The 26,004-nt window shown below is 37.8% G+C and overlaps 2 protein-coding genes across 6 annotated transcripts in view; one reads left to right on the top strand and one right to left on the bottom strand.

The window, feature by feature from the left end:
• Positions 1-26,004, bottom strand: part of CMSS1 (cms1 ribosomal small subunit homolog) — a 248,172-nt gene that overhangs the window by 211,725 nt on the left and 10,443 nt on the right. The window lies entirely within an intron of this gene.
• Positions 1-26,004, top strand: part of FILIP1L (filamin A interacting protein 1 like) — a 213,907-nt gene that overhangs the window by 179,267 nt on the left and 8,636 nt on the right. For all 4 annotated transcript variants that reach the window (XM_074807267.1, XM_074807256.1, XM_074807277.1 and 1 more), the window contains one exon: positions 13,691-16,445. In XM_074807267.1, coding sequence (XP_074663368.1) covers positions 13,691-16,445 — 2,755 coding nt within the window. The remainder of the gene's footprint in view (positions 1-13,690; positions 16,446-26,004) is intronic.

Below are 26,004 nucleotides of genomic sequence, written 5' to 3'. Positions count from 1 at the left end.
TTAATTGCTTAGGTTTGTCTCCTATTGAATGGATTCTGCCATGGCATCCTTGAGGTTTACGTTGAGCTTTTTTGAAGTGGTTGAAAGCCTGGTTAGTTCAGCCATTCACTAAACTGTATTACTCAGCTCCAAGAGGATAAGAGGCATTGCCGAAAAATTCTAAATATAGTGCTCAGTCTTGTGATTTAAGTGAAGTAATGGACATTTTGAGTCTTAACACCTCTTGGTATGTTAGGCTGATTTTGAGGTTTGCTGTGCTTTCTGTCAGCAAGACCAAAATCACTTTGATTGCACGTCCAGGACACCACGTTGTTTCTGGAAGGTCAGTAACAGCACTCATGCTGATGGACCAAGGGAGCGCACTCAGCTATTCCCAGCTCACTTTCCTCAAGTGTTCCCAAATTCAAGGAAAATAGATTTGAAGTTTCTCTGTGGCAGTCTGTACCCTCCAGTGAAAAACAGTACAAAAACAACACCTCCCAAAGCACTGCCTCCTCACCAGAACAGCAGAACGGAGGTGACAGCGCAGAGGTGAATGTTCATGCAATAAATGAACGCTAGCTGAGTGAGCACCCAGCAACATCATTGTATAACCCTCCTTTAACAACAAAATGGAAAGCTTGGGGGTGAAAGTTCCAACCAACCTTGCTAGACAACATTTCAACACAATTTGAAGTCCTACAATCTTTTGTTATTCACATTGATAAATGCACGTACTTTCTCCCTGTTGCAGAAGTCACCCTTTCTGCTACAGCTCATCGTGCATATCACGATGATGTAACACAGCTGCTTAACTTCAGCCTCGAGCTGGGCAGAGGACCTATGAACGACCACCAGAGAGTGGCTGCTGAGGTAAATAAGCAGAACTTAAGCCATTTTGCTTCACACTGCATGCTCATAGAGGCTGAGCAGCCAGAGCCCACGACCACCTAACTGCTCATGCTCAAGCTTCAGCAAACCTTTACAGACATGCTTCAGGTAGGGTACACAAAGCTCCAGTGAAAGTAACTGAAAACGTGGATGGAAAAAACTGAATACTTCTGACAAGAAAAACATGAACCTTGCGTACATTTCAGGGATGTATCACAATGCATCAACCAGATTTCATTGTCCTTTATAGGTTTCCAAAGGCCTGGGAAGGAACACAATTGCACTTAAAAGAAATTATAGGTTAGAGTTCTTAAAGATCTGCCTTAAACCTAATATTCAAAGCAATTTCCTTTAAATTCATTGCAGAGAGTGGATTTAAAACTTTGTCCTTTTTTATTGGAGACACAAAACTTATCTAATGTTTGTATAGCAACTACTGCAAAGAGAGCATAAGAGAAAGAGGAAAAAATTTTAAAACTGAAATGAAGCAGCATGTTGCTACTACCATGAAAAAAACACAGAAGATTGGCTGTTTAAAAATGGAAAGTAATGGACTCATAAAACTCACATTTTAATTACATATTGGATTTCAGCACATGGACAAAACCATCTTAGAGAATGTATAAGCTGACTGAATTCCATCAACTTTTTATGGATTTAATCAATATTCTGGTAAAATCTGCATAACTTTCAGTCATGAAGTCTAATTATGAAGAAAATTAGGAAATTTTGTCACCATTAAGCTTGGCTTACCCAAAACTAATGTTACCCACCACATTCCCAAACATGATTCTATTCTACTTAGCTACATAGAGGTTTCTCAGAAGAAGCCTAATAAATGCTCCAGTTGTTTTTGTTTTCAATTTCAAAATGCTCCCCCCCATCAAGCACATTCTCAACCTCAGTGGAACTGTTCTGGTTGAGACCTCTACCTAAAAAAAGAAGAAAATATATGAGCCTAATTTCTTTTTTAAATTTTGGTCACTTGAACCTGGGGGTACAACAACTCCATGTTTGGGGCAGCCAACCCCTGACGTAATATCTGAAATCCAATGCTAAACATGCTAACTTGGATTTGGGAAGATTGGGGGGGGGGAAGGCAATGTGTTAATACTCAAAGCTGAAACATTTTCTTAACTTACAAAATAGTACCATATACTCTGTCATATAAAGAGAAAAGTGTTTTCACTAGCAGCCCATGTCATACCCACACTAAATGCTGAATTGTCTTCAATGAAAAGGCCACCATGAACCTTGGCAGGCTTAAAACTTCTCCTAAAACACGTGTTTCTAAAAACATACCTAATATATAAATGGGTATGTGCATTCGCTTGCACATGTGTAAGCAGGGCAGAGGGATGAAAAGCCTCTGAAGCAAAGTCAGTAAGTACAGCTTCAATATAGGTCAATTCAAGATAGATAAAATAGACTGCCTAGGAGGGTGGCGCGGGGACAACACCAGCCAGTGGAGAATGTTTAGGCTTGTGCTAGGAGGCACACACACTGATTCCCTTTCGAGAAAGCAGCAGATAACAGCTGACAAGAATCTTCAAGCTTACATATTTTGCTAACCCCTATAAAGGAGGAGGGAAGAAAAGGTGCAGACACTTTGGAAAGTGTCTGCTTGCCCCCGCTTTGTTCTCATCCTCTGCTTAAAGGTCTAGATGATTACTGCCATCTTCATAAATAGCAAAGTTCTCCTATTTAAATCAGGATTGACTGGGGGGTGAATCAGAATTTGACAAGGTAACATTTTATAACCTGTACATGACCCTCATATATATCTAGGCTAATGCAGTTAACTGAGCAACTAGCAAGTTCTGTCTAGAAGTAATTGTGGCTGACTTTCAGCATTTGAAACCACGTTGTAAATTGATGATAAAAGCTAAAATGTACTACATCAGAAACATACTGTACATGAAAGCATGCTACAGCTCCTTCATTTTCAGAGTGACATCTGAAAATAGGAAAATATAACCTAAACATCACAGACCATCAGCCAAGAGGCAAGAAAAGAGATCAAATAGGGCTTGTAGCCAAATGCCCTTCAGCCACATAACAATACTGAGTTATAAATCAATTTGGGGTACAATAACAAGGCAGAGAATGTTCGACTGAATTAACAGTTGTTTGAAGAACAGGGAACATTCCGAGTCTAAGAGTCTTCATATGAAGGGGCAAGGGAAGCTTACATGCACATGACCCTCCTCTTTCCTAAAAAAGCCTTTTTTCTATGACAGTTTTTGAAAGGCAGAGAAAGAGAACTGGAAAACAACTAAAGATGGAAAAAGTAAGTATCCCTCTTGACTTTAAGACAACTGTTCAGACCAATTTTAAAAGGGTTTAAGAAACCATTGGTCATAGAATAGCTAGAACTAGTTAAATCCACTTTTTCATCCTAACAATTTAGGGTTTTTTCCTAAGAAAGAGAGAAACATTTATTTTCCAAAGCAAGCAACAGTTACTCCAGCTGCTGAACACACTTGCAAGTTGGGAAAAAAAAAAAAAGCTGATTCTAGATACAAACTGTTATTGGCATTTTGAGTGGACATATGACTAAAGGACCCAGTTTTCTTTTATGCTTAAACAGGGTATTTGATCTTTAACACAGTGGACTACCAGGGCTGCAGAAGAATGGAAAATCTTAGTTCAACACATGATAATCAACAGATCTGAGAGTAAAAGATGTTCTTTAGTTAAACAATTCATCACTGGTGAAGAGACTACTTAAATTATTATTTGTTATTTAAATTGTTATTCAAATATGTGAATTAAATCCATGAAGTAAACCTTGGTGAGAACTATAACCATTACAAAAATTCTCAGACTGTCATCTTTAGCTCTCCACCATAGTTTCCTATCCTGTAGTCTAAAACAACGTGTTAGTCCTCTTTGAAGCGGATCAGTTTGGAGAACCCATGTAAAGCTTAAATGTAAATTTAAATCCTGAACAAGAGCACCTATGCTAAGGATTACAAGGCTTTAAACAAACATGCACTGACTTTGCACCTTTAGATGGTTGACCAAGTGCTCCCAGGCCAATGTGGCCTGAGGTCCTACTGAGACAAGAGAAAATGCAACTTCCAAACATCCCACACTTCAAGTCCCAACACATTCAGATATAGGAGACATAGAGCATGACATTTAGCAGGATTAGGACAGATAGAAAGTGAATTCTCTTCCAGGTAGCAAAGTCCCCAGAACTACCGAGCTTCAGTACCTAGAACTGCACCCAGAAGCAGTTTGTAATCCATTGGAAATAGTTTTAATACAATGTCTGAAGGTCATGTACTGCAAAACAGGAAACTGGCAGCATTCTTCATCACTGGTAGCTTCCAAGCCATCTTTAGCTAGTTAACAATGCTGTAATGCATTGCTACCACCTCTTTCACCTCTGTCCTCCAAGATGAAGTGCTGGCCAAGTCCGTCCTGGAGAAAATGGACATGCTCACATTATCAGGTCTACAGGAAAAACATGCATATTTAGCTTCAAAGTGAAATCTCTGACAGTAGCGTTATTACTGCTTCTACTACTTCCAGTCTTGGCTACTAGAAAAGCTTGCAACTGTATCAGCAAACCTGATTAAAGTCCTTTACCTACTTGGAAATCCTCAACTACACTGCTTTCATGCAACCTTGCATGAAGGAAAATTTAAATTTTGCAAGCTAAATCTGCAGTAACAATTACAGTTTATGTTTTCTGCCAAAAAAAGGGAACAGGTGCCACCCAAGCACTCAAAGTTTAGTATACACATACACAGAGCTACTTGAGGAAGCAGGCACACCAGAAGAATGGCTTCCTTTTGCCTTAGGATGTAAGGTACATAATAAAGATTTTATGGATATAAACAGGACCCTCAAGTCATGGAATCTTATCCTCATGCACAGCAGTGACACCACCTACATCATTCCTGAGGAATGTTCGCCTAATTGTTTTGAACTAGCCCCATTCCTCCAAATGATGACAAGCCCAGTCTTCGCAGATGGTCCCATTCAGTACTAAAAGTACCTTTATATAACTTACAATGTTTAATCTGTGTGGTTCTGATCACAATTTCAGCACATAAATTCCTGCCATGCGCACTGAGCATGTGGAGAACACACTAAAGTTTGCAGCCAACTTGCACCTGTCTAAAAGCAAGTGGCCACTGTATGACTGAGCAGCTTATCCAGGACTGGCAGCAATGAGGAGGATGCCGTCAGTTCAACAGAGGAAGTGCTTGTGGCAGTATGGAAAGTTCTAAATTTTACCACTGCTGATGACTGTTAATATATAAATAAGGCCATGGTTAGCATAACAGATAGGCACAGTGCCTATTCTGCCCATGAATGAAAATGTGGCCCCAGACATTTATTTCTATATAAAATGTGTATTAAAATTGTTTTAGAGAACATCCAGTTCCTGTAAATGTTATGGGAAAATGACATTTACGACTAACCAGTCTCCTCTGAGTAATATGATGTGTTATTGTTGGCTGAGTGCCTTTTTCTGTCATACCAAAAATATTAACTAATTGAAGTTTAAAAAGTTTGTATGAATTGGATCCTTCCACAGTTATGCCCAGTTCTGGTCAAGACAGCAGCACTAGCACTGCCCCAAGTGAATCGGATACCAGAAAAGCACCTATTTTCCCAACTGCCTGCCAGAAAAAAAAGTATCCATAAAAGAGGTCCACCTTGAACCTACAGACTATGATGTTACACACAGAATTAAAAAAAAAGAAACCAAATTATACACAGGATTTATCTATTGAAATTGCTTAAAGGAAACACAGATTGTTCTCCTAATCAAAACAAGCATTTCATTAAACTGAAAAGTGTAAAAAGATGACTTAAGGGTTACAAACTTACACAGAGCAGAAGTAACTGACTCATTCAGGGAACCAGAACTGCTACAAACTCCTCAGTCACTTGAAGGATGCAGATTAAATAGCCAAGACAAAAACTCAGCCCTCCAACTATTACACTTCCATCAACAGTAAACACAGCATGGCAGGGATATCTAAGTAGTATTTGCCTCGTACAGACTAAACACACGTGGCTGCTAGTAGCAGTCTGACCAGAAATTTCCAGAACTTGGGCAAGCTGCACTCCCTTGTTTGTGCCTAATCTTCCCACAGGGAACAGGGCGAAGGCAGACAGAGCTCTAAAAGTCAGTCTTCGGGAGCTCAATTAACTTCTGCTACAGTTTTTCACTTGCTAAATCCTAGAAGCAAGCTGCAATGGTAACCATTACTGGAACTGATGCTCCGAACAGACAGTGCACCACACATCCACCTGCACACGCAGAGCGGGGTGGGAAGGAAAAACACTGTCCTGTTTATACCTGTAGTACTGAGTGTTTTGTAACACTGATGATTTTAAAAACAGCTCAATAACTGTGGCCAAGCAATAATGTTCTAGCAGTAATGCTTAAAGTATACATCTAAAACAAAACTCAGATTCATAAAGACACAGGATCCTTCCCATCAATTTAACTTGTTATCATGCAATATCAAATCATCAAATGCAATAATTTCAATTACACTGTCATTTAAAAATCACAAATTATAAAAAGCAGTAGATGTCTTGGTTTATTTGGTCTAGTTACCATACTATTAAAACCTCTTTGGGTTAATATTAATTCTCAAAATAATCTGTCACAGTAAGTCAACACTGCTTTTCCATTTTAATAAGTCTGAAGTTCAGGCACAAAATTTTACTTGTTAAAGATGAAGAAAAGACAAAAGCAGGACCCGAATTAGTAACTGAGAAGTTCTTCCTCTGTCTTGTTGCTTTGACCCGTATACCACATCTCTTGTGGTTCATCTTTCCATTTCCTTCTGAAAGCTTTCCATCTGCAAAACTATAATTTCCTGGCTGACGTAAATTTGAAGAGTTCCAAATTCTGGTGTTGCATCTGAAATTACTTGCTTTATTTCCGACTTTCCAGGCAGTGTGGAGAGAGGGTGAGAGACACAGAAAGAGAGGGGGAGAATGAATATGCACTCTGCAAATCCCAAACTACTAACTACCAAAACCCAAGTTGTATGCCTGTGAGCTGGTTAAGTCATTGATGCATTTAGATTCAGGCCAGAAGAGGATTAACAGTCATGCTACATGCACAATTATGTGCCATTGAAATGCCAACAGTGATAGATACTGACTTCAAAGAATACCTGAAATAGCTGTTAAATCTAGAAAGAGGGAAGAAGAAAGAAGAGGGCATCTCAAAAAGGGGGAGACATCAAAGTCCAGCTCACAATTCATTGTGCCATGTTTTCTAGTAGATAACTCTGGGACCCTGAGTTTTTGAGGCTAACTTTAAAGCTCATCAATACTGTGGTCTTGTCAGGCCAGCGCTCATTTACAACTGTTTTTCAGGATATGCAGTCAAGGAAAAAACAAAACAAAACAAAAGCCTGGCAATAACTTAACAGGATAGTAATTTCTTCACTCCCACCTAAATCCTGCACCTTCCTATCGTACTCTCAGACGCTGCAGATGGCTATCATTACAAATGACATTAGAAATTAACAGACAGAATGGGTAACTATCACCTTGCACATTCAGTTGCTGCCACAGAAAACATTAATACTTTTTACACAAGACCCATGTTTTGATAGGTGATTTCCAAGAACATCTACACATGGAAAGAATATCATTCAAGACAGAAAAGTATTTTCTTAAACAGAGGGTTGGTTTTTTTTTTATTGTTTTATTAACAAAACTGAATTTTAGGGCTGAATTAAAATTACTCCAGTGAAAAGCGAATGTTAATCCAGTCTTACATCTTAAATTAACCAACATAAATTTGTTAAAAATTCCTCATGCCATTTACTGCCACCAAATTTACACAGGATTTCATAACATTTATGAGCGCCAATAACCCTGTATCACCAGGAAGAATTTCTGCAGCTTAGTAGTTGTGAAATCAGTCACAAAAAATGTTACTGTTCCAGATTAATTAATTTTTGAAAGAATATATTATCTGCGTACGTTTACTCAGCATCACAGCTAAACACATCTGGTTATCCATTTGAAATTTTGCCCGTTAACCTAGAACTGGCAACAGCATTCATCATATATGACTTTTATACAGACTTGTAAAGCAAGTCAGCATTTTAAGCATCAGATAAAACAATAATTACTCTGTGGTAGCCTGTGGAGTAATAAGCAGAACTCACACACCCCTTATTATAAGTCCTCATTTTATAAAATACATTTCCTTATCAGGAAATTTGCCTTATACACAGTCTCTTGCAGTTGAAACATCTTCATCGAGGTTTGCATCCTAGTATAAACTAATGATTTAAAATATACATATGTAAATAATATCCTGGAAAACAAATTTTAAAATAAGTGTTTGCATTCTGTTGGGAAGTGCTGACTGATTCAGATAAAGCCAACAGATTACACAACAGCTATGGTATGTTGTTGCTGCTGTAATTTCAAGGGCTTTTGACTTTCTTTATGACAGGGGGAAAAAAGAAGCATTGATAAAGATAACAAAGAGAGCCATAAAAGTAGCCATAATATATGTTCTCCATAAAAACTACACATTGATAAGTAGAATTGTAGGTAAACAAAAAAAAAAAAAAAAAAAAGCACAGCCACCCCAAGACCAGAAACCCATTTTAACAAACCCAAATTTTTTTGCAATAAACTGTGGAAGGCACAGACAGACTTGTCTTTCTTCTGAAAATAAACATTTAACTGCACTGGTGTCAAAAATTACAACAACTTGTAAGATTTACTAGAAATGATGAAGCATGTTTCTTCTCTTATTAAAGGCCAGACCGTGGCTTATTGCTAACTGGGAAGAATGCCTCAGAGGAAGAGGCATGACTTCATCTACAGTTAAAAGCTTTCAGCTTAGTGTTTTTATTTGCATTGTACAGGGTGAAATTCAAGCACATGTCCAAAAACTCTAGAAGCAAGTCTCCCTCATGTTATAACCTGTAGAACCTCTAGTAAGCCACGTCTTTTACCTGGCAAAGGGTGAAGAGCACAAGCTAGATGAAAATAATTATCTTTATGATTTACAAAAAAAAGAAAAGTCACAGACATTCAAAGTCTCAGTCATTTCTGCAGAATGATCTGATAAAAATATATTGATAAGGTGTATTATTAAAATCTCCTCACTACTTTGGTGGAAGTAATGATCAAAGTACAGCTTTACAAATCAACACTTATTTCACTTTCCTCCTTACAAACCACAGCCTTTTCTAAAGTTACTATTACAAGATAGCTTAAAGAAAAAATATAAATAATAGTTTTTATTCTTAGAAGTATTTTATTCATATTCTGAGTATAATGATTCATTCTAGAACAAACTCAAAAAATTAAAAAAATAAGGGTCTTGCAATCTCCATCTCCCATGCTTCCCTGAAAGTCAAAGGAAAAGCTGCCTCCTTAGAATTCTGTAAAAACATAAATTAAACAATGTCCCCCCATGACAATGGAAAACCCCACTTAAAGACAAAATCGTATCACATGACACCAAGACAACGAACCGTTTTGGGAGTCCCAACGTCTTGTAGAGAACCCACAGTCATTATATCACTAAATATAATGTACTGTAGCTGAACATATACACACTTGAAAAAAAATCTGGATAAGAAGACAACAGGACTGAATGCATGGTATTAATGCCAAGAAGCTGTAGTACGCATACTGAGGAAAGCGATTACAGTGAATAGAGGAGAGCTGACAAATACAATTTCTTCAAGGAAATCAAAAAGCAAGCAACCAGTATTGCAAACAAGTACGACAGTAAGCCACAAAACCCCAGTAATTTATAACAGAAGCTCTGAAGAAAAAGTAATAAGACACTGCCCTGACTCTGTTTAAATACCTAACATTCATGTTCATAAAAACAATTTCCAATGCCTGTTTTTGCTGGCCTGGATTCAGAAAGGGTTCTTGTAGTCCTATGAAGTCAACTGCTTGGAATTATCTGTGAAAGCTTTGACTAAATGATATACCTACCTTTGCCTAATATGAAATTACATGATCATGAAATTCAACTGGAAATGAAAACGATAAAAATATTTTATTGGACAGGGGAGTGCCTGTTTTTTTTTAAAAAAAAATATTATTTTTTAAGCCAACTTTTTTTGATCTTTGCATATTTTTGGTAAAATTGCGCTTTCTCATACTCTGGATACCCTTCTTCAGGAAAAGGTATTTTGGATGAAGTTAACACAAAGTATTTTTATTCTGTCACAAAAGTATGCAAAATATCACAAAGTGCTATTACCAGTTACAGCACTTCTTCAACTAAACGTGATTTGTCTTAACTCAAATTATATACACAATCAAGCTCTGACCTGCAGAAGTCAGGTTCCCCAAAAAAGCTGACCAAAAACATGAGATGAATTTTAAAAAAAAACCACAACACAGCCAAAAAACTCACAACACCAAAAAGCCGAAACATTTTAGGGTCCTCTTCTGTTCCTAAGTGCATGTGTGCAGACACAGTTGCTGTCACCTACTGAACCATGAAACAGGAATTCAGCAGCCAACGAAAAATTCTTCTGCAAATATTAACGACTCCCAGTTGACTTCTTACAATATCAATCTCAACTCTGCCCAAGAAATCATTATCTATTTATCACTGTTGAGGGCTTTTTCTGTATAGGAACACATGAATATTTTGGTATAGGACTACATGAATAAGCATACAGTTATCAAAAAACTTACTTAACTGCACAGTATCAAAAAAATATACCATGCTTAATACATCCCTTTTTCCTTTTTAGGAACACATTAAAATCCTTTAACCCAGCTTCTGCACTCTGCTCCATAACTTCAATGGAGTGATTGTGTAAAAGTATTTTTAGAAAAAGAAATACATCTCAGGGGTTAGAAATATTTGCTTGTATTTCTGTTTGAATCTTAAAAATGCATTTTATCTTTTGAATGAAGGAAACATTTTTAAATACCCTAAAGTCTTCTGGCACGACCAAAGAAACAGAATCTCTTGAAAATCCTTCTCAGTTTATACAGTGATCCAGGTTAGATACCAGTAATTTAGGCACTTTTGTTCAAATAACCCTTGCAACACTGACATGATCAGAGGCTGGGTTAGACTACCTCACTCAAGCACTCAGTTTGGGCTGGAAACTCAAGTACTTTGCTGAAGCAAGTCTTAGGCATTCTAGATACCTTGAGAAATGACGTTATAGAAGAAAAAAAAGAGAAGAAGATAGAAAAAATACAAATTGTACATAGACTGATACTCACTGGAAGGACTGCTGGGATTATTCACTCAAACATTTGTCAACTTATTTACTATTTATGCACAATTATCTTATTTGCATCAGAAAAAATTAAACAGCATCCCGATGAAAATTAAAATTGTAGGTTACCATTTACTCTAAGAGTTTTCTTTCTAAAGCAACTTAAGGCACATCAGTCACTCGAGCATTACAGTTTCATTTGGCCAGAGAGATACCAACTAGTCACTACAGAAGTGTTGGGTAAACACTGATTAATTTAGGTATTAATCACCTCAGCTAAATTTGCCTTACAAAAATAAATTATAGTGAAGCAAGCTAAAATAAATCAAACGCTAATAAGCCCAAGTCTATTTTAACAGTATTAATGTCTTAACTTCATGCACACACAAAAACTGAGTTCATTCCAAATGAAATTGTTAGTTATGTTTCTGTTATGATTTTATATCTATGGCAACGGTAAATCATCAATTGAACTTCACTACTAAAGCATTTAGAGACAAGGGTGGGGAGGGAAGAGAGATTTTTACACTAAAAAACTCAAAGTAGCACTGAGAAGCAGACAAGTTTATACACCAACAACACAGTAAAAAGCTGCCTTTGAAGATAGTGCAGTCTTCTCCCCTTTATTTGTTCCATCAACCAGCAGCATTCCTTCAAACTCATTTCACAAACCTCTCCCTCTCCACTTAATACTTTTTCATGTCTGTTTTCCCCATTATGTTAATTGACTGTTGTAAAGAATCTGGTGCTGCTTGAAGTCTTTGATACCAGCTGTTTATTGCTACTTCCCATTCATCATTTTTTCATATAAAGCATTCCATTATATTCAATATAGTGCAACTTATGCACTAAACTAAGAACAGTGGGGACAGCGAAGATTTTATAAGAAATTTCACAGTCATAGACTTCTATACAATATCACTATTAAATCAGACAAGTCTGATGGACAGTTGTAGAATGGCAGGGACTTCCTCTCTCCGTGCAGGAAAACTACAATGCTGCCGAAGGGGATGCTGCTGAGGCAGCCTATTAACTGCCCAGAAATATATGCATCCAGTCAGTCAACAGCTAATAAAGATCTGTGCAAAGGAGGCCATTATCTGAGCTCTTCCTGAACTAAAAGGATGGCTGCAACAGGAACTTGTCAGTGGGAAGCTGTAAAGACTCACCATGTGGACAAGGGCATCACAATAGTGACCAGAGACAAATGTGCAACAGGAATCTTATGTTTCAGCAGCAGCTTCTAGAGTCATCATCATATTTCAGAGCAGGGAAAAGAAAACTAAAAAAAGCAAGGGGCCTCAGCTAATGAGTGCTGAAGCAGTCATTCTGTGCAAGTACAGTCCTGACATGCAACTCATTTCCCTCACATGATCTACACAACTGGGTATGTACCATACATATGAACAACAGCTAAACATACAAATTCTAAAACTTTATTACTCCAACCTAGGCTTTTCAGATTTTTAATAGCAGAATATACTTATAGGTTGGCTGTGGGAAAAATCTAAGTGAAAGGAGGCAAACGTGCTGGCCAAACCTAATCATAACCTCAGACCAACTTCACAAACATTTCCCTGACAAAGGAAAGTCTACAAAAGAACCTAATTATTTGAGGTATTTGGAAGCTTCTTAGGATCTTAGATTTAAGCATCTTAGATATAAACACACACACAACCTTATCCCAAGTCTCTAACAAATTAAGTATGTTGCATCTTGGTAAAGACTGAGTACTAATATAAACTTGTAAAACTAATTTTGGAAAACCATTATGAAAACTTTTAAGAATCCTGTAAAAGCAGGGTTGCACTTGGGTGTACCTGCAAGTTCTGGATATAAGACTGAACCCAAGCCTAACCTACAGCAAGATGTGTGAGCTTTCTTAAGTTCAAAAGGCACAACCTGAGTAACTGTTTATCTGCTGACTGCATTCTTTGTGTGTATGTATGATACAAGGTCACAACGCCTGCATTTTCACTGAGCACTGTCTTATCTACAATGTTTAGTTTTGCTCTGATGTGCTGCTTAGAAATTGATATTATACAGCCTAACTGCCTAGCGTGGCTACATTTCCTTCACATACTTAAACACACACATTTAATCCTAAAACGTCAGGATGGTTTATAAGTAACTTCAAGTTATTAGGAGATTTATCACGCTGTAAATTATACCTGTGCTTGAGGGCTGCACTGATTGAATTTCTCAACCATTATGATAATCATATTTCTTAAAAAAAAACCCAAACAAAGCTTGCATGCACATACCTAGGCTCAGCAAACAGCCAAGACCAGTGTTGTTCCACTGCAGAATACCAGAAAGTTGTGTTGCACTGTTACCTGTCAAAAGCTGAAAACATAATCAAAAGATGCATAATTACTGAAGTAAAGTCCAAATGATCATACTGAAGTGTCCATTAAAAAAGAACTTCTGAGTAGGAAGTAAGGCCTGTGGGCACTTCCCCATGATGCTACAAGGAGAGGTCTGCCTGTAGTTACAAGTGGATGTTCATGCACATCTGGCAGACATGTCATATTTCAAGTGTGTTTTTAAATGCCCATTGAAACGGCTACAAAATACAATATTATTTCCTCCCACAGATTGAAAAAGCTTCTTGAACAAGAAACAGCGTATCAGGCAAAAAAAGAGAAGGAAAGCAACAAGAAAATAGCTAAACTGAAAGAAGAATTGACTAAGCTGAAATCCTTTGCTTTAATGGTGGTGGATGAACAGCAAAGACTCACTGAGCAGTTGAATCAACAAAGTCAAAAAATTCAAGAATTAACCACTTCTGCAGAACAAGCACATGAGAAGCTGGCTTTTGCTGAAGCAAAAGTTCAAGAAGAGGAACAGAGAGCCAGCAGGCTGGAGGCTGAACTTCAAGCCCAAAGCAGTAAGATTTCCCAAGATCAAGAAGTGATGATGGCCAAACTAACCAATGAAGACAGTCAGAATCGTCAGCTTCGGTTAAAATTAACTGCTCTCAGCCGACAAATTGATGAGCTGGAAGAGACCAATAAATCTTTACGAAAAGCAGAAGAAGAACTGCAAGACCTAAGGGATAAGATAAATAAGGGAGAGTGTGGGAACTCCACGCTTATGAGCGAAGTAGAAGAACTACGGAAACGACTACTGGAGATGGAAGGAAAAGATGAAGAGCTCATAAAAATGGAAGATCAGTGCAGAGAACTTAATAGAAAGTTAGAAAAAGAAGCATCACAGAGCAAGAACCTTAAAGGGGAAGTTGACAAACTCAACAAAAGAATTATGGAGCTGGAGAAATTAGAAGATGCTTTCAACAAGAGTAAACAGGAATGTTACTCCCTGAAATGCAACCTAGAAAGAGAAAAAATGTTAACAAAACAGTTGTCCCATGAGCTGGATGGCTTAAAAGCTAGAGTTGGTGAGCTTGAAGCAATTGAAAGTAAGTTAGAAAAAACTGAGTTCACGCTTAAAGAAGATTTAACAAAGCTGAAGAGTCTAACAGTGATGCTTGTGGATGAAAGAAAAATTATGGGTGAAAAAATAAAGCAAACAGAAGAAAAGCTGCAAGCTGCAACTTCTCAGCTTCAGGTGGAACAAAATAAAGTGATGTCCGTTACAGAAAAACTGATTGAGGAAAGTAAAAAGGCACTGAAATCAAAATCTGATGCAGAGGAAAAAGTGTCCAGTGTTACAAAAGAAAGAGATGAACTGAAAAACAAACTGAAAGCAGAAGAGGAGAAAGGAAGTGATCTTGTTTCCAAAGTGAATGTCCTAAGAAAAAGACTTCAGTCACTGGAAGCTGTTGAAAAAGAGTTTCTTAAAAATAAACTTAAGGAGAGTACTAAATCCAGCACCTCCTTGCAGCAGGAAAACAACAAAATCAAAGAGCTTTCTCAAGAAGTTGAGAGGCTTAAGCAGAAGCTGAAAGAAATGAAGGCCATAGAAGATGATCTTATGAAAACTGAAGATGAATTTGAGTCTCTAGAACGAAGATATGTCAATGAACAGGACAGAGCCAAGGTCCTATCAGAGGAGCTGGAGGCTGTGAAAATGGAAGTGGCTAGGTATAAATTAACAGAAAAGGCAGAGTCCAATCAAGAGCAGCGCCTTTTTAAGAAACTCAAAGAAGAGGAAGCTAAATCAAGTCATCTCTCCAGAGAAGTAGATGCACTGAGAGAGAAAATTCATGAATACATGGCAACAGAAGACCTAATCTGTCACCTCCGAGGCGATCATACAGTCTTACAAAAGAAACTCCTCCAGCAAGAAAACAAGAACAGGGAGTTAGCAAAAGAAATGGAAAGCCTCACAAAAGAACTGGAGAGGTACAGACGTTTCAGCAAGAACATCAGGCCCGGTCTCAATGGAAGGAGAATTTCTGACTTGCAAGTTTTTTCTAAAGAAGTCCAGACAGATCCAGCAGACAATGAACCACCCGATTACAAAACCCTCATGCCTTTAGAGCGAACAGTCATAAATGGGCAACTGTATGAAGACAGTGAGAATGAGGCCAAAGACAACAATGAGGAGGAACACACAGTGTCTTTCAAAAGTAACTCATCCATGGCAAATGCTGTGAACAAAAAATTATGGATCCCTTGGATGAAGTCCAAAGAGAGTCATCCTCAAAATGGAAAGATTCATACAAAGCAAAATGGAAACTGTGCACAGACTGGAGACCTCGTGCTAAGCCATACACCTGGCCAACCTCTTCACATAAAAGTAACTCCAGACCACGGACAGAACACAGCAACACTTGAAATAACTAGTCCTACCACTGAAAGTCCTCACTCCTACACAAGCACAGCCGTTATACCCAACTGTGGCACTCCAAAGCAAAGAATAACCATTATTCAAAATGCCTCCTTAACACCTGTAAAATCGAAAGCAGCAGAAGGTTACATGACCCCAGAGCAAGTAATTTCTCCTATTACTATGGCTACTTTTGCAAGATCTCAAACTCCTGAATCATGTGGTTCTTTAACTCCTGAAAGAACAATGTCCCCTTTGGCTTTATCAGGCTCAAGTTCTCAGGAGCAAATACTCTCCTCGGAGCCTTTGGAAATGGGAGCCAAGCACACCATTTTTAGAGTATCCCCAGACAGACAGTCATCATGGCAGTTTCAGAGATCTAACAGTACGGGATCAAGTGTAATAACTACTGAGGATAACAAAATCCACATCCATTTAGGAAGTCCTTACGTCCAAGCTCTCACCAATTCCAAGCCCGTCAGCCCTTGTAATCCGGTGCAAGACAGCAGAACTCCAGCACTAGCTAATGGCCTACCCAGTAAACCCACCAATAAAATCACCAGCAGTATTACTATCACACCAACTGCCACTCCTCTCCCACGGCAATCACAAATTACAGTAAGTAATGTCTATAACTGACCCCCATCCATGCTGACACCCTTACCAGCAACCCATCCTGTTTTTCATCCCAGCAAGAATTATTTGGAACAGCCTCTTTACTTTGGGAGAGATCTGTGCATGAACTATACAACAGTATATGGAACTAACGTTAAGTTTTGCCTGCTTAGTGTTATCAAGTGTGCACTTACTGTATATCTTCTCATTGAAATACAGTTATGTAAAATATTTAGTCTTGCACTTGTATAAATGCATCTTTATGTATTTCCATTTTCAAAATAACTCACATTACTTTTGACTGCAACTTGCCTTGGTAAAATATTTTAACACTACAAAAACAGTAAATAATTGATTATTTTTACCGTTGCTTGCAGAATATTTTTGTTTGTTATGTGTGGTTTGTATTTTTTTTTTTGCATGTACAGTAGAACTTGAATTAAGCCATAATATTGCCTACGAGCTTCAGGTAAGACTTGATTCATTATCTTCCCTGCTATTTCCCAACTCCTCCCAGCCCTCTCATTTCAGATAATTATCAGTACATCACACCAAACACTCAAAATATTATGTATTGTATCTTATTACGAATTTATGATGCATATATGATATATTCCAGAGCACAACCACCACTTTTCCTCCCAATCTTTTTTTACATTGTTTGGTTAACTCTTTTAAAACCTTCCTGTGAACTGTAAGTGAATTGAGTTCAGAAGCTTATATCACAAAATGGTTCTCCCCAAATGAGGCAAGCATTTTTTTCTGATACAACAGAAAAACTGCTATCGTTTAGGTACACTGTAAAACAGTAAACAGCAACATTTACATTCCTAAAGGATAACTCAGAAGAATGGATTCACACATAATATTCAAATTTCATCTGAGCTCCTAGCCATCTCAACAGACAATATACATTACACAGGTACACTGAAAAAGAAACAAGATCAGCAAACTATGGCACACCTTCGTGTTTTTCATTTAATAGACAGAAAAAGCATGACAGAAGCATTAAGTAGTACTAGATGAACTCTCCAAACACGCAGGCCTCTAGGACTAGGATAAATAGGAGTACCATACAGAATGGACAAAACAGGTTAAGGTATTTTAATGATGGATACAGTATTAGTGTAGTGCCTAGGAAAAAGACAAATGTAAGCAATTCTTCCCTCTACACATGTGCCAAGCAGTCAATCCTAAGCTCCCAGAAAATATTGCTAATAGCGAACCAACTTCATGCTGAATGTGAATCAGCCCAAAAGACCTGGAATGCACTTTCAAGTGTCTCTTTTTCTCAAACGCTGTAAACTGCAAACATAGATTGGAACACTTGCTTCTTATTCTAAAAAGTTAAATGCCTATGTATCTTATGCTCTTGGGGGGGATTATTTTTTTTAAAAAGAATTCAACCTCCTTATCAACAAGGAAGTTTGCAGGTAAGCAGAAAGTCCTTTATCTTTATTCTGCTTAGATTATCTAGAGAAAAAAAATATTTCTGCAGTATACTTAGGAAGTGATTCAGCAAAGGACTTTGGTACATGCTTTCACATAACAAGGGGACTTTTATCATTTTAAGTCCTTTTGATGGACAGGAATCTAAATGATTACAACTGGTAATAACTGATTTTAGAAGGAAGAGTTTCTATTGAAAAGCAAAGTCCAACACCCATGTACATTTTTTCTCAGTAAAATTGACAATGAGAAGAAAAAATATCAAATTATAAGATTTGTGGTAGAAATGGCTATAACAAATGTATTACAGTTGAGCAGTGACAATTTTAAAAAGACAAAATGTGGACGTGCACGAGCCTAGTTTAATGTCATGCATAACCTAATACAGCACCTCCTGAAGTTACTGGGCTTCATAAGAGGTCCTTCCTACTTGTTTTGTCTCAGTTTATCTCCAATGACTTTAGAAGTGACTAAGATCTGGGTCAGAAGAGGTGCACAGTCTTATCCTGCAAAGCAAACTTTGGCTTCCACCAACTTCAGCAAAAGTTACTGACCAAGCCAGCAGCCAGCACTCGGGCAAGTCAAGATTGTAATAATTTTAGAGTGTGTTAATTATACGAACAAGTTAGTTAACTACATTCAGGTTACACAGGGCTCATTGAAACTGCAGGGCTCATTCAAAATCAAAAAGCAGTCCATTCAAAACACATTCTCTGCAATTCTAGAATTTGAGTTACTGCATATCCTGCTGAACAATCCCCAGGATCTCTGCAGGGTCACATTACACGCATGGTACTGAATAACTGTGTGCCACTGTACTAACAGACACCAGATTCTCCAAAAATTAAAGGATTAACAGTTGTCCTCCAGAAGCACTAATATTTTCTTCAGTTGGACTTAAAAATCTTGTAAAAAAAACCCCAACATTTCATTTCATACCTGTGTTCCAAAATACACGGAAATGTGTTGATCATTAACCACCTGGCCATCTATTACAACACCTTATAGAAGAAAAGCACAAATCAGGACATAGCAATAAGCACCCTTAGTCCTTTGGATGATTCCCAAGGTATTATGAATAAGGACATTCAGAGTTTAAAGCACAGTTTTGAATACAAAACCTAGGTTAGAATTCACACCACTTGCACGTTTAATAATTAAACAGGACAGTACTTCTGTTCCTGTCTTAATCCTTACCCTCATGAGGGTTTTCCAGTATCTGTCCAATTAACAAAAGACAAAGGAAGCAACCACTCAATACTATTAACTCCTAAGTAAGAAACATCACCAGTGCCTAAAAATGAACTTGCTACTTGCCTAAAAACACACCTTGATTAAGGGATGCTTACATTCCCCTGCTGATGAAACAATCTATGTGTAGATCTTAATTGACTTCACAGTGGAATTTTTGTCATTCATTTCAACAGATGAAAAATAAAATATTTTCCCTGAAAATAAGGTTTGCAGAATAAAACAGGTTCATCCTGTTCCAATTCCCAAGATCTATTTCAAAGCACACAGCAGAGAAAATAAACACCTGGATGCATTTGTTGAGAGCTGAAACTTACTTAACTGTTTGAACAGAAATAAGTTAGCTGTAATGTTATCATAAAATAACAAATAGGAAGCATAGCTTAAGGACTCAAATTACCAATTTACAAATTAACCTCAAGTTGTTCAGATCCCTCCATATTTCAGTTTATTTCCATTTTGCTGAGTGAGAATATTCACCTACTTCCTTAGCAGACAAAGAGAAAACAGCAGAGTAAGGAGAAAATTAAACCAATTGTCTGCAAATTGATTTAAACACTGAACAAAAACGTCAAGCATAATCATATTAAAATTCAACCAAGTAAGGCAGCTTTTCTAGGAATTTCAAGCATTCCATAAGTATTGCTGTTAATTTGGAGGCTGAGACACTTCTCTTTTCAGCATTTGCCCAAAAGCCTAAAATCTGACAGGTAGGTAATAATTCATTGTTAAAGCGAAATAATAGTCATAAAGTAAGTAGCATGTATCAGAGGGATTACACTGTGAATGAGAGCATAAAAGCAGTTTTCAGCAGATCATAACATCAAGCCTTCTATTTTCCAAAACTTAGCAAGCATCTCCTCTGAAGTCTAAAAATCTACCCTTTCCCCTGGATGTTAAGTCCCTGGGAAAAGGGATAATTAAGTGCTAAAAGTGGCAGAAGCTATCAGCCCACTTGTCTTCATCTTTTCAGTTTTATTTCAGTGAGTGAGAAAAGGAACACAAGCAAAGGCAGCACAAACAGTTCAGTGCTCAGCATTTTTAAGTCATTCTTTTTAGGTGATTAAATATTTCAGAAGAAATATTTGTAATTTTTGTCCTTACAGGAAGGATGGATGAGGGGAGGGAGGGAAAAGGAGGAAAAGAAAAAAGATGATAATAAGAAGCAATAATGGCATTCTGAGAGCAAAGCCCCCATCCATCAACTGCGAGGTAGTATTTCAAGTTATTTAAAAAACCTCCCTCAATTAGCTAATTAAGAAATAGAATTGACAAAAATTACAGCAGCAGCCAGCTAATCTTCCTGATGCAAAGCACTGCAGATAATATGGTGTGTGGGGACAGAATATAAGGCTGTAATATGAAAAAAGATCAGTATGTAAACCTCTCATGCAAGGCTTAAGAAGGCGTGCTCCCCACACTGGGGAAAAAATAATTAGAAACAGAGTTGCACAGCACTACTTTTTGATTAAGATTGAATTGATGCTGCAGGGTTAGGTGATGGAAATGGAGTAACCATCTGCAGGATGACTTTGTCCCTAGGAAACAGATATTGAGACAGGCAAAACAAAAACTGACAATTGCCTAATCTCCAGGCTTAAGCAAAGACTACCAAAACATTATGTTACCAAGAAACATAAGAGAAAAAGATCTTCTCATTCAAATACAGCACAAGTGGGTTTATAAAGACACTTTAAAATTAACACTAAGTACTGTAGGTGGGAAATTGCTCAAAAAAAAAATGGCCAACTGTAAAAATTTAAGCAGCATGAAGTGTTTTCACAAACCTGAAGTCGGTGGCCTAAGATGTAGCAGAATTGTCTCCACTAGCACATCACCCAATGACCCACCATACTTTGGGCACCCAGAAAGCCTCAAATATCAGAGCTGCCAACTGAACATGATTCTCCTGTGGCCACTAAGCAAAGTACTCTTGGGAAACAGATTTTGAACAGAAGAGGAAAGATCTGTTTTAATCAGTGACTCTCCACTTGCCAAGCAGTGGCCTAACATCACAGAGTCTTCACATAGGGATGGGCAAAAGAAGCTCCCTCCCCTTTCTTACCCCTACCACATCCCATATCACAAAATACTGCCCTTTCAGTTATGCTGTCATCACTGTTCAGGAAGGCAGTGCTGTGCACCAGGTCAAGAAACTAACATGGATTTAAAACAAACAAACAACTAAAAAACCCACCACACTCCACAAATCTTTGTTTTGAAAAAAAAAAAAAAAATCTATTTCACAGCACAGCTCTACAAAAGAGCTACATCAGCATAACTGACGGGGCAAGCAGAAAGCATGAGCACTTTATACTGGAATCACTGCCAAAGCCCTGGTCCCATCACCTTCGAAGCTACCACTACTGTCTGAAGAGATACAATCTATCATGCAAATGCATCACAAAGCACTCCAAATATACAATAAGCATAATTAACATTCTTCTGGGATAGCAAGAAGAAATTACTCCTCTTTTAGGAGAGCAGTTAATCGACTTGTGCAAAAACACGGCAAGGCAGCTTCAACGCAATTAGAATCTACAATTTCTTATCCTTGATTGTCTCTTACTCAAGCCATTATAAGTCATGTTTTATCCCATAGAAACAGCATCTTGGCAGGACAAAAGGTAGAGCAGTGCTTTAAAATACCATTTTATATATATATATATATATATATATATAAAATAGGACTCCAAATAACACACCTGTAAATGTGGCTTTCACAGAGGAAAACAGCCTGCTCCCTGACAGAAATAAAGCCACGATGGTAAAAGCAGAGGGTTCTTTTTCCTTCTCTGTGCAGAACACATTTGGGCCCAACCTGTTTACCCTGTATGTTTCTTCAAAATACATATTAACTCACATGGGAAAAATATATAGAAAGCTTTTGAACAGACAATATTGATACTAAAGACATTTTCATGTGAAAAGGTGTGTGTAGGTATGAGCACAGTTCCACACACCTTTAATACCCGACACATGTATCCCTACTGCTCATAACCTCTACAGAATAATACCTGCTGCCGAGAATCTCACTCAATGGCAGCGCAGCTTTAAACCAAGTGAATTGATGATCTCACACAGATTTGTAAAGTAACGTACTACATAAAAACGCTGACCGTTAAGCACCGGCAGAAGCATTTAAGTGCCGGCACTACCCTCTCCTGCACAGAATTAATATTGCAGTGTGTTTAGTATTTTTTTGAAAAGGCCTTAGTACTACTGTTACTAGGGTCTCCAGGTGCCCCAACAAAGTGCCTGAGATCCCTCCTTGTTTCAAGGGGCAAAGAGAAGAGAACTAACAGCAAGCAACTGTTCATTTCAGAGAACAGCCAGCTGCATGGCCATGCTGATCAACCAGTCCCAGGTATATCCTTGTCCTAGGTTTGTTGACCTATAACATAACCTTATCTTTCCCTGCATCTTGTCAATTATCTGTTAAAAAGGAGTTTTTAAACTATCTTATGTTTAAAGGATGATCACATTTCCCAGTGAAGACGTGTCCCAGGAAAAGCAAAGCACACAACAGAATTTTAGTAATTAGGAATACAACTTCTGCCTCCAACTCTGTCCAACCAGCTTCTCTTCCCCACCACCAGAAAGTAAATTTGGTGTTCAGGAAATAAGTCCAGAGTGACACATTTGGGTATTTGAGTGCAAATCGTCTCACATATATGGAAATTATTTCTAACATTCATATAGATTTTTCTATCAAATAGGTCATATTATTGAAATCAAGAGTGCTGTAATAGGTCAAATATCAACAGAAGAGCAGAAATCACAGAAAATCGAGCTTAGAAAGGACCTCAGGACATTTTTCAGCCTATTACCTTACTACAACTTGACTTAAACCCTTTCAAACAAATGGCTGGTTCATCCTATTCTAAAAAACTTCTGCAATGACAATTTCACAGTTACCCCAGGAATCTCTGTAACAGGGCTGAAATACCCTTGCCATTAAGAATCTTGCTGATTTCTAAGCTAAATTGCCTTTGCTCAAATTGTAATCGTGTGTTTGCTTTCCTATCCCTCCACCAGACTTCGAAAACTATTTTGTCTGCAACAGACTTTCACATATTAGAGGACAACTATCCTGTCTTTCCTCAGTTTTGTTTTCTCCAGATTAAACAAACCCAATTGCTCTCTATAGCTCAAGTACTCCAACTATACAGATTACTAACCATTTTCCCTCTGCAGAGCTGTTTATAATGGTGTGACAATGCAGTGCCCCAAGCCAGACAGTACTCTGGCTAAGGCCTTACCAATCTTAGTAAGTATAAGGATTATTTATACTGCTCCTGCTTACACATCTCAGTATAGTCACGCACACAAGTGGATTTCAAAGAAGGAAATGCAAAGCAACTGAGAATTTTCCCACCGGATTCCTAGAAGACAGATGTCAGGACCTAGTGAAAGAAAAGGAAATACCTGAATGCCCTGTGCATTTGAGGCAGCCTAATCGGAAATTTCAGCCAAAGCTGTCTTGTTTGGAAACCAAAGAGAATATTCAGGTTTATAACTTAATCTAACTCACTCTCACTTGGAGACCTGGTTTACGTCCTGACTGCATTCAATCATCCAGGAACAAACTTAAGTCTGGCAAGAGGCAAGCTTGTGCACATATAGATACATGAACTTCTGTGTAAAGGATCTTTAGCACCATCCCCTGGCCATTTTCAGTAAAGTTGAAAATAATATTCTCTGTTGCTCAAATTTCTTATGCTAAAAATGTAAGCAGTGCGAAAGAACCTTATCTAAAGTTATTTCTCCTAGATCAAGTTCCACAATGACTGGAAAGGCAAATAAGAAAACATACAGCAGAAGTACTACATGCTCCCCCCTGTTGAAATGAATACAGTTCAAACAAGAAGCAAAGTATACATCATACTTCCATAGAAAAAAAAAAAAAAAAGAAATATTAGGACCAAAAGCAGGAGAACTACTTGAACAGCACAGAAACAGATGTATTTTCTCTCCTTGACCTCCCCCCAACACACCCTTGCCCTAGCCCACTCACCAGAAAGCAAGCATTATATTGTGGGAAAATACCTGACAGCCCATATAAATAACAGATAAACACTGTGCCTGTGGAGAAAAAAAACCCAAAGTGTGTATAGAACATACATGCTAATATTTCAGAGCATGCTTTCACAGTTGACTTCCTGAAGTTAAGAAGGGCCATTTTCACTGTCAGGTGTAAAAAATTCCACATTTATCACCTATGGAGTGTTTGTTCCCGTCCCTGAAGTACCTACTGTAATTCACTATGAAATAACATACACAGCTGCTGAGTACCAGTTCTCACGCTTAACATCCTTGCTCCTGCCAATTCCTATTACAGGTGATTGACATCTACTTCAGAAGTTAATTTAAAACTGGGGAAGTTAAAAGATCCTTATGAAACTGCAGCTTTCTTGATTCTTAGATCATTGCTTGCCTTGAAAATGACCTTTACCTGCTTATTTCTACAACTGTAAACTCTACTGATAAAAACTTTGGTATTTTTGAAGTCCAACACCTTAAACTAATATGATGCTGTTATATTTACAGACACACCACATAATCTTTGCATTTCAAAAATGTGGCTAGTTTAATGTTTTGGGGGTTGGCTGTCTTTGTCGTTGCAGTATTTGACCATATTTACGCAACTGTGTTTAGACACATTAAGTAAAGGAAAACCACTCAGACAGGTAGCTCCTGGGTAACATTTCATTTCATGGAGTGTTTTGAGAGCACTGATGGGAACTCACAAGGGCTCTTCAGAACTTGAAAGGCAGCTCAGCTTGGTCTCTGAAGGATAAACATATCTTACTTCCTCTTCTATCACTTGCAAAGACAGCGAATATAAAAAGTGGCCTACAGATGGGAATTCAAGGAGCCATAACAAAACAGCAATCATGAACACAGAGCCAGCAAATTCGAGTACAAGCATCAAAAAAAGAATGCAGGAGACTGAAAACCATTCATCTTGAAGGAGAAAATAAATTGGTAGAAAGGGTGCATACATTTGAAGAATTTTGAAGAGATTCTTGGTGTGCACACAGACTTCCCATACATAGAGTTAAAAACAAAATTGAAAAAGCCCACCAAAATCTGTTTATAGGGGTTTTTTTAGTCATTCAGGTCTGCCTGAAAATCAACATGGACATCCCAACTCACAATCATGCCATAGCCAATGTATCTGTTTCTATGCCTCTACACTGAGTAGTAGGGAAGGAACTAAGAGGATTGCACAAGAATTTTCAGTACACATACTACTAAACCAATGCAGAACTTGATATCCAGTTACTTCCAAGTGCTTTCCAGACAATTCCCACATAATGCCATTCCCTCTTTACAAGTACAACTTACAGCAGCTTAAGCATTGACCACTGATAGTCAACTGACCCAAAATGTTCGTTTTACAACTCGTATCTGAGATTCATATTTTGTCAAGTACCAAGTTTTAAAAAAAATAAAGTTTAGTCCTTGATCTAGCTACACATGTAATTAAACTCAAAAAGCGTCAACAAGTGTCTTCCTTAAATTTAAGTTATTCAGCCTTTCTTCTCTAGAATTTATATCTGGAATGATGAAAATGAAAGTGATTTTTAAGTACTGAATGAGGAGGAAGAGAACTAGATGGACAGTTTGTTAAACCCTTGCCTACAACAGAAGTTACAGCTATACAGTTAGATTGGTACAATCACTGAAGTGCAAGTTTAGTTGTCCTGGCACAGAAACTTAATACTGGTATAGTTTATTTGCATAGGAAAAAAGCCTGTAGTACAGCTGTTATCCTCAAGTTTGAGCCTATTATGCCAGGAATTGCTTCAGTTCAGTTATTGTGGCTATAAACAAATGTAAACACACACAAAAGAAA

This window comes from Strix aluco, chromosome 2 (genome assembly GCF_031877795.1).
Source record: "Strix aluco isolate bStrAlu1 chromosome 2, bStrAlu1.hap1, whole genome shotgun sequence".
In the NCBI taxonomy this organism is placed as follows: Eukaryota; Metazoa; Chordata; class Aves; order Strigiformes; family Strigidae; genus Strix; species Strix aluco.
The sequence above is the reverse complement of the archived record's forward strand: the minus strand, read 5'-3'. Positions and strand labels throughout refer to the sequence as shown.